This window comes from Nematolebias whitei, chromosome 11, assembly GCF_014905685.2.
Source record: "Nematolebias whitei isolate Nwh7 chromosome 11, NemWhi1, whole genome shotgun sequence".
NCBI classification, from domain to species: domain Eukaryota; kingdom Metazoa; phylum Chordata; class Actinopteri; order Cyprinodontiformes; family Rivulidae; genus Nematolebias; species Nematolebias whitei.
In genome coordinates, this window is record NC_056508.1 from 29,124,886 (window position 1) to 29,134,997 (window position 10,112).

The 10,112-nt window shown below is 38.2% G+C and overlaps 1 protein-coding gene across 1 annotated transcript; it reads right to left on the reverse strand.

The window, feature by feature from the left end:
• Positions 1-1,180: 1,180 nt before the first annotated feature.
• On the reverse strand, positions 1,181-8,361 carry LOC119417263 (patatin-like phospholipase domain-containing protein 2). The gene is made up of 8 exons (XM_037684474.1): positions 8,154-8,361; positions 7,839-8,071; positions 5,904-5,969; positions 5,611-5,817; positions 4,395-4,455; positions 4,066-4,296; positions 2,039-2,156; positions 1,181-1,307 (listed from the first exon to the last, which is right to left on the reverse strand). Exons 1-8 carry the CDS (start codon positions 8,359-8,361, stop codon positions 1,181-1,183), a joined length of 1,251 nt encoding a protein of 416 aa, XP_037540402.1.
• Between the last annotated feature and the right edge of the window lie 1,751 nt (positions 8,362-10,112).

Here is a 10,112-nt window from a genome sequence, read left to right on the forward strand (position 1 = left end):
GCTGTCTGCGTTAGAGAGGACATGGAGCGCAGAGATCAAAGTTATGTGTGTGTGTGTGGGGGGGGGGGGGGGGGTGTCCAAGTGGACCAGCTGATCAAAAAAAATTGATTAAATGTTGGGTTTTCTTAAGTGCATCATGCAGTGACTGCAGCTATTTTTATACAAAGTTGGTTCATTTCAATTATCATCTTTTGTTTTTTCTTTTGCCTTAAGTTTTTTTAAATAAAGTCATATAAAATGCTTGTTTGACATGAGCTCCACACCAGTATGGGTTTGTAGCGATTCAAACCTGTTGATGTCACTGTCCATTAAATGTGCAACAATCCAGCCTGTATCTGTTTTAGTCTTGTGATGAATTCATAATTTTGTGGGGTTTTATGAATAAGTTAAATATAACATTAACAGTAAATCTGTCTATTTCCCCCCTGTGCTCGAATGAGTTGATCCACTGCATTGTGGAAAAGTATCAAGAATTATTTTTTGCTATAAAAGAAAAACAAAGCGTTTAAATATATAATTACTTCTCAGTCAATTTAATTAATTTAATTTAACTATAATGAAAATGTCCTTTGAACACTTTGTAAAAATATTTGTGGTGAGCAGGAGTATATATATATACATATCAGCTAATACAGGGCTATTCAACTGGCGGCCTGCTGGCCACTTTCAGACCACGGGTGACTTTAGTCCCACCCACCAATGAGTTCATTATTATTAATAATAATAATAATAATAATAATAATTAAAAAAATTGGGGGGGGTAAGGTTTGGGTTTGGTTTGGGTACTGTTTATTGCATTTATGGTTCAATGCAACAAAATAAACACATTTCAAAAGTAACAGATCATTGTAATACTTGGCTTATTTACATAATGACTTTAATTGCTGGATGTCCGGCCCCTGAGGTGTTGTCTTTCTGTAACTGTGGCCCTCCTGAGCAGTTTAGTTGAACAGCCCTGAGCTAATACATTATATATTATTGGACTATAATATTTCAGCTCTTGATGTAAACAGTCTTATTATTATTTTATAAAACAGAGACAAAGAGATGTTTATTATTTGAAGGTTACTGAAGCTGATATTTTCTGACTGAGATGAAAATTGATCCAAAGATGATAAACTCTCAAAGAAAAACTGATATTTAAAGCATTAAGCAGGGTTTAATATGACTCAGGAGCATCTCACCAGTCTTTTAGGTTTTTCTGGAGACTACAAATAAATATGTTGAGGATGAACAATCCATAGTATTTTGTGAAAAGCCAAACGCAAACAACAAACACAGGCACCTCCTCGACCAGCACCTTCAGCCTGGGAAGAAAAAAAAATACACACAAGTATTGTAAAGTTGAAGGTCTCTGTGCAAATGGATTATCAAACCAAAGTTATTAACTCTCTTAGACATATGTATTAATTTTACGAAACAATCAAATGAAATTTTTGAATATTCTTAAACTTTCAAAACTCACATGCTGATTAAACTCACTCCCCTCACAATGGAGGGTCATTAGGGTCTTTGTACACCTGGTTCCAAAGAGAGATGCTCCTTTAAATGAAGCATCATCAACTACAGAAGAGGTCTGTTTGTTTTGGTTTTTATGTCGTTGTTATTGTGTTGGTTTTGTTGTTGATGTTTATTTTTAGATGTGGTTTTTTTTCTAATTTCCATCTCCTCAAGTTATCTTGAATGTGCTGACATACATGTGCCAATCATCTCATTTGCTTTCATTTATGAACATGAAAAAAATGAATGGGTTGTTTTTATGTTGCATACAGTTTTATTCAACAACGAGCTTGTTTCTTTTAGGTTTTTTTTTTTATTCAGAAATTATTGAAAATGACAATGCTTTAACAATTTTCAGCCACTTTGTGATTTTTAACTGTTCTTCCTGTTGTATTTTACAATCAGAAAATGTATTATATTCGTTTTATTTCCTTATTGAACTAAAACAAAATAATCCTTTGCATTTTTGGGGGGTAACAGAATAAACCCAGAGTTCATACTGCTCACATGTCCGTGTTGCATTCAGTGTACATGTTACCTTTTCCTACTCTGCAGCAGAGTGTAAAAGGGCATGACGAGAGGCAGAAGCAGGATGGACAACATTCTCATCGTCAGTCCAATCATACCCAGATAGGTAGTCCCCCTGCACAAAAGAACTGAAACACATATAGTAAAATAGTTTAAGTTGCTTAGTGTTTCATTACATGAACAACTTGTGGAAAAAATAAGAAAAAATAAAAATTAGGAATATATGAATCCTTATATAAGCTGTTCAACTTAAACAAAACCTTGAAAATGTTCCATTTTCTTGGAAATTTTCCTTGTTTTTGGGTCTTAGACTAATTACAGCTGGACATACTAAAATATTTGACTTCTGTTTGTGTTCATAATTATCCCTGTTTATTCAAAGATAATAAGGTGTTACGCTGACAGTAAGCTCAGTGAAAACACAAAATCAAAAATATGTGTTTTTCATTACACTGGTAATGCCTTAACCTTTGTGTTTTACATGTCCTTTCTGACTTACTTAAGATCATCTTTTCAAGTGTTTGATCCAGTTCAAAATCATGTGTGATTATTTCTCTCAACATCCAGTGCTTTAGGTTCAGTGTGTTTCTGCAGATTAATATAAAGTTTTTTTTATAAAATAATGGAATTGATGTTCATGTCATGACAGCTAAGTAAATGAGTTTGTCACGTTTTTAAATCAATATTCAATTAATATCTTTAAGGTAACATTTTATTTGTTGTTGTAATTTTGTTACACCTTATCTAACTGGCCTAAAAAAATAAAGCAGCCAGACAGTATCTGATCAAATAGATAACACGGATGGCTGTAAAGCCACTTTGCTGGCCCCATGTCAGCAGGTTGTAGTACACGCTGAGGGTTGAACACAGGAAACAATTTAGGGAGGAGTGGAGTCATGCAGCTATTGCATTCCCTCAGTTCAGCAAGGTGGCCAAAAGTAGTTTTAACTGGTCCTTGAGATACAGCAGGCCAGCACCGGGCCAGAGTTGAGGTGTGAGCAAATTCCACATGTTTAGTTAGTGAAAGATCAAAGTTTCTGATTGACCACAAGAGGATCTTAAATCCTGGGCCAATCAGTCCAAAGCCATGTGCCATGTGTAGACACGCTGTCTTGTTGAATGTCCATAAAAGAATGCTGTCTCTGGAGAAGTAAGACATGCAAATGCAAGATGTTACCAACAGAAAATTGTGCCATCAGGGTCCCTCACCTCACCATCAGAGGTGACTTGAAGTCAAACTCTATGGGTTCCCACTCCATGATGCCAGGAGTAACACTTGTATCACTTTCCATTTATATGAGTGGATTGGTTCTCTCTCGTTGATGCTGCCACTTGCATACAAAGGTCCTTTGTGGAATCATAAAACTAAAATTATTTGCCAAACACAACATCATTTATTTGTGTCTCCCAAATACAACACCACTTCATAAGCAGCCATCCCTATTTCATTGCTATTGACAGCCTACTCATGGGGACATGTGTATTTCAGCTGATTCAATGAGCAAACACAAGACGACAAAAGATGCTGTAAAGTGTTCACTACCTGTGCATGGATGACAGGTGAAGATGTTATCCTTTCTGTAATACTTGATGTACAATATTACAATTCTGTCTTGATTTGGTCTTTGGCCACTAGAACCCTCACAGCATGTGCTGGTGACCTCACATACCCATGGGTTCTAACGTCAGGCCACTATGACAGCTGTCTACCCCTCCTTACATGGGTCTATCCCTACATGTTGGGCAGGTGAACAATACGACCACCCAGCTTCATCAAACCCACAACACAAACCATATCAAGTGTTGGTGATCTGGTCTAAAGCATCTTTAAACAACTCTCTGTTTCTGCTGACCTTTACTAATGGTCTACTCATTGTTGGATGTTCCAGCAACTGCCTGATAACACAATATGTGACAGTTCCTTGCAAACTGAATCATTATACAAATAAAACTTGGAGCATCTTGTTCAGTGTCAACTGCAAAAGCCTTCAGCTGCTGGCAAAGAGGTTATAAGAGTGTTTGTGTGAGAATCCTTACCATTCTTTACATCATCAAAACGGAGAAGAAGCTCTTTAGTGTTTTCTGGCACAGTGGAGTTAATTATCTGATTGGATCTGTAGTCTGGGAAAGAAGTAAGTGTTTTGGCCTGTTTTTTCACTGTCATTTCCCCTTCTTCCACTTTGATGGACTCCAGATATGTTTCTTCAAAAGTTAAGTCACAGATTGAAAATCCCAGAGACATGTCAATAGTCATAGAAGAAGTAAGATCTAAATTGAAAAAGAAAAACACAAATCAGAAATAAATATGTTTGGAAAATCTTGCTCATAACCATGATTCAGTGTTTTTTGTTCCTCGTTTGACCTACCTTTCTGCCAAAGAAAATGAATAGCATCTTTGTAGCCATTGTGGAACGCTTCTTCTAGATCCTAAAGTGAGAGGACAACGGTTTTAATTTGGACAAACATGTATCATTTACTAATCTTTTTGTTTCAGTTGTCACAATGGATCATCTGTCTCCACCTCACCCTAACCCTCTGTGTATCCTCCTTCACCACATCCACGAATGTTCTTTGTGATCTTTCTCTTTCCTCTTTCCTGTCAGCTTCAAATTATGATCTTGTGTGTTTGTTGAACCCAGTGGGCAGACAGATGCGAGGAACACGAAGGTAAAAATAAAGATTTTCAAATGTATTAAATAAGGAAAACAAAATGCTGACGTGGCAGCAAAACTATAAAGGGAACATGGAGACATGGAGGAAACAGAACATGAACACCATGACAGGACAATCCATTGACAGGTGAACACCAACGAGATGCAGAACTTATAGAGACGCTAATGAAGAAATAATTACAAACACCTGGGGGAGGACAATGGTGGACAGGTGCAGCAGGAGCTCGCAACATGAGGGACAAACACTGAGGAGGGCAGGACAGACAACGCAAAAAAAAAACACAATTCACACACAGATCCTCCCACTGTCAGGGACCTGTCATTCATAAGATGATTAACAACAATGCAGCAGTCAGTTTGAGCTGACACTATCTTATTCATAATGGGGTGGGGGATGATGCATCTGGTTTCTAAAGATGACAAAAAAAAACCAATAAAAATATATACTTTTTTTATTTAAAAAAAATTACAGTATTTTCTAAATATCAGTTAAGAAATGGAAACTGATCTCACATTCATCAACCCTTTAAAGGTTTAGATGCTTCCTCAGTGTTACTGTAAGTCTTTGAATGGGCTTGAATGTAATGGATGTGATCAGGGAGCAGATCTGATTCTGAACAAATTAACAGGCACTCATGATTCAACTAACAAAATCAAGTAAAGATGTAGTAGAAAGGTGCTGAAACCTACAGTAAATACAAATTTAACTGAGGAGGTTTTACTAAAAATGTAAAATGGCAGCTTTGTGCTCAAAATGCATTAGTCTGGCATAGTCAAGTGATAAACCAGATGGGAGCACCAGATCTAATTTGTGGACCCTTTAACAGACTGAATGTAAGAAGCTTCTGTTACAAAAAGACCATAGTTATGAAAAAGTTTTACAAACAGTGCAGCACAGTGAATATCTGACCTCCAAAGCCTCAGATGAAAGGGCAGTGATGGTCCTCACATAGTTAGCCATGTTGCTCTTGAAAATGGCTCCTGTAACTACCATTTTCATTGTGCATGGTGGATCAGCGGGACAGATGTCAGTGTCTCCAGAGAATGGGCACACAGTGAAAGTAGACGACTCAGGCATTCTGGGCATGATGCCACTCAAACCACCATCTATATAATGCTGTCAGATAGGATTACAAATGTGAATAAAGCAACTTAACACAGTGCCAGAAATAATTTATTTTAAAAAGTCCTGAAAATACTCACTACTCCTTTGAAGAGTGGAGGCAGAAAGCCACAATATCCAGGCAAAAAGCAGCTGCACAGCAGAGCCTAAGGCCAACAGACAACAACGACTCATCAGTTATCTTATTGAAAATTGTGCAGCAGAGAAGAAAAAAGTTTAGTGATGAAAACATTTAATGGGGTACATTACATGATCCTGAGGACTATATTGTCTGGGGCATCAGCTCCTGGAATGGTCTCTCATGACAAACTAGTGTCAGGGGAGAGGTCAGGCTAAGTGCAATTCTAAAATGACCAGACACAACCGGCAGCTTTGCTCAGAAAAGGTCAACCTTCTGAACACTCTCCTGGAGCCAGCCTAGGGTATGTTATTTATTTATTCATTCAACCTTTAGTTATACAGGTTAATCACATTGAACCTCGGGGACTCATTTACAAGATAGACCTGGAAGACCTGGAACGAAGACCTGGAAGACCTGGAAGGGATGGTGTGCCAGAGAGTGCTTGGTGGTCAAGCATTAGCTCCTGGGATTTGGCAAGGGCCAAGCCCAAAACCGAAAACACACTTCTCTAAACACACTTCTCCACCCACACAGACCAGTATTTGCAGTTTGACTCCCATCACCCTTTGGAGCACAAGTTAGGAGTCATCAGGACTCTGTATCACAGAGCAGACAGCATCCCCACTAACTCAGGAGCCAGGCAGAAGGAGAAATCCTACACAAAACAGGCTCTAGAGCAATGTGGATATCCTAACTGGGCCTTCCTGAAAGCAGAGAAGAAACCCAAACAGGACTCCAGTCAGCCATCAGGTGAAAAGGAGGAACCCAGACCCAGACCAGTGGTCATTCCGTATGTTGAGGGAGTATCAGAGAAACTGAGACGTTTATTTTCTAAACATAACGTCCCAGTGGCTTTTAAACCCCAAAATACATTACGGCAAAGACTGGTTCATCCCAAAGATCCAGTCCCCCGGCACAAACAGAGTAATGTTGTGTATGCTGTTCAGTGTCAGGAGGGCTGTGATCAGTCTTACATCGGGGAAACTAAACAGCCACTGGCCAAAAGGATGGCCCAGCACAGAAGATCAACATCATCAGGCCAGGATTCTGCGGTCTACACTCATCTCCAGGCCAGCGGTCACTCTTTCAGGGATGAAGATGTTCACATCCTGGACAGAGAGGAACGATGGTTTGAGAGAGGAGTAAAGGAGGCCATCTTTGTGAAAAGAAATCGTCCATCGTTAAACAGGGGTGGAGGCCTCCGGGTTCAACTGTCCCCCTCTTACAATGCTGTGATTGCTAGTATCACTCAGCCCTCTGTGAACAGTAAACAGCCATCAGTGTGCTAATGATCCATTGTTAGGCTGATGGTCCTTCTTGAGCATGTGATCAGCTGGTTTTGGTTGTCAGCAGCAAAACTGGTTGATCCACTCTGAGAAGGTGCTATTTAAGAGACTGAGCTGAAAACAGCACCTCAGACTGAGGAAGTCTCTTGGATGAGAGAAGAAACGTTTCTACATTTTTTTGTTGATTTGCTTTGTTTTATTTTTTTTTGAATGTCCAGAGGACCAGATTTAACTTTTTTAGACACTTCTCTATAGACCAAGATTCTTCCAAGAGGATGGTGGTTTACTGCAATCCTTACAGGTTTACATAGAACAGTTCCTTTCTTTTGAGTAAACGTTCAGGACTGAAAATTTGACTTGACAAAAAGCATATCAATTTATCCAGAAGTAGTCAAAGTTATTTAACTAAGCTAAAAAAAAAGTTTCCACAAAACGAAAGTACACAAAAGTATTTTGTCATTACAACGTTAAGCAGTGATGTACTGGCAGAAAATGTACTGCACATGTATATGTATATACTGTATATGCAGTACTTAGTAACACCTGATATTTCTTTGGAAAATCTGTTTTGTGGTAATTTTTCCTCACTTCTAGAAGTATAAACTTACTTGTACAACATCTTCTTTGGACTGAAACTCGGATATAATTACTTGCTTTCCATCAGACAGACGTGTCACAGCAACACCAAGGCGACCGTTTGCCAACCGGTGGGCATCAGAAGGAAGATGTTTGTGCATAGTTTTCTCTAGCCACTGGAAAACATTGACCGATGGGTTAAATATCCCCCACGTAAAAGCCTTTGCTTGCTTGGCAAACAGAAGTATCTCATCCCGTATGGTTACTGCAATGCAATAGAACATAGTTTAAAATAACTTTTTGTATCGAGTCAAAATAAATTAGAAGTAAAATATATGGTTGCTTACTTGGATTTACTTCACAGACCACAGCAGCTGCAGCCACAGATCCAGCAGAAGCACCAAGTATGTGTGGAGCTGACTTCAGAATCCAGGGTGTGTATCTCAGGAAGCCCAAGGCAACCCCCAACTGGTAGATGGACAGAAACCCAGATCCAGAGAAGGTGATGTTGTAGGACATTTTACAGGAATGAGACCTGGAGACACTGGGAGACATTTTTCCCATATGTTTCAATAAAAGTAATAACGCTATAATAAAGACTGGTTCCTCCAAGTTAAGTCAAGCAGCAATGAACTGAAAAATGTCCAGTAGTTTTAAATATATCACAATTAGCCATGTCCTATTTGTCATGCCCATGTGATGTAATGATCTCAAGGGCTTGTTTGTCCCTGTCAAAAAGTATTTTCTGTCCGTTTGCTAAGTAGTTACATAGAAAGTACGGGAGTAATGAATTCCAAAAATCCCTTTTTTATGAACATGTTTTAGAACACATTTTGTGGATTATTTGCATTTAAAGACAGTCAGTGATATTTGGCATCTATGATCAGTCAGCACACGAGCCGCGCTACGGCAGAGTCCCCTGCAGATGTAAGGACGTACTGAGAATCTGAGAATTGCAGCTTCTGTTGGGATTGTTAATCTGATTAACACAAGGCTCACAGTAGTGGTTGTATTGCAGTATGTTAGACTTGAAACGCAGTCACATTTTACTGCCTTGTTCTTTTTGTCCTGTGTTCATGTTAGTAAATAGTAAAATTAAATAACTTTTTGTACCTAAATTAAATTTAGGAACAAATATAATGTTTGCTTTGAACTCTTCTCAATTATTTTGACCCTGTGTGTCACGTTCTGGGCAAAGCATGTTCATTTTATTGTGATTAAAATGGCAAAGAAGACGGCGGCATCACTTTTCACATTGACTCAGAAGAGTTTGGGCTCTTGTACTGAAAACTGTAGAGAATGCGATGGATATGTTTTATGCAGATACCACTGTGTAAATGTTAAATGTAGAAGCCAGCAGGTTTGCTGATGTAAAGATGATTGCAGCCATGATTAATTCAGTGGTTGCCTAAATTACTTGCTGATAGTTAAAATGCACCTTTTCCAAAGCTTCAACTTCACTACCTAAATGCATTACTCTCTGATTGCACTGGAAAGTAAGTTTAAATGCTAAGATGTTAAATATTGTGAAATATCATTGCCATAAATAACATGGTATGTAAACAGACAATTTTGCTGCATGATTAATGAGAGATTACTTGTGCATTTATTTAAGAAAATTAAGTTCACAATGTAAAAAATAAATATCTGTTACATATAATGACAGAAAAAACCATGTGATGGATATTTAAAATAAATAATAATAATCTATCCAGTTTAGTTATTTCCCCCCCTTTATTTGCCGAGAGGTGGGGGACACCCTGAACAGGTCTCCAGTCCATCACTGGCACACAGACAATCAATCATTCACTTTCTCAATCACACCTAGTGACAATTTAGAGTTACCAATCAGTCTAACATACATGTTTTTGGTCTGTGGGAGGAAACCGGAGTACCCGGAGAAAACCCATGTTTGCTAAAGGAGAACTTAAAACTAGAAATATTTGTATGAATTTTGTGAACTGCAGTCAAATGTCCCTGCCTCATCCTTTTTGTCCTGTTTTTAGGATCTGTAGCTTTTTTTTTATCATCACACCCACCCTGATTAGTGCAATTCTAATTTGAAACCAAGCCAAAATTCAACTTTTCAAAGCCAAAATTCAACTTTTCAAATGTTAATGAAAATGTAAAACTGTTCTTAGTCTGAACACTGAGCTTGATGTTTTACGAGCAAAAACTAAGAAAGAGTTCCTATTTCACATTTTAAAATGACAGCTTTGTACAGAAAGTCAGGGAAAATCCATTAGTCAGGCAAAGTCAAGTGATAAACCAGATGAGTGTAACAGATCTAATGTGCAGACTGAATG

Coding starts and splice junctions, on each gene's coding strand:
- LOC119417263 (XM_037684474.1), bottom strand. CDS start 8,361: ATGTCTCCCAGTGTCTCCAGGTCTCATTCCTGTAAAATGTCCTACAAC. Junction 8,072..8,153: donor GGTCTGTGAAGTAAATCCAA/GTAAGCAACCAT, acceptor ATTGCATTGCAG/TAACCATACGGGATGAGATA. Junction 5,970..7,838: donor CCAAAGAAGATGTTGTACAA/GTAAGTTTATAC, acceptor TGTTGGCCTTAG/GCTCTGCTGTGCAGCTGCTT.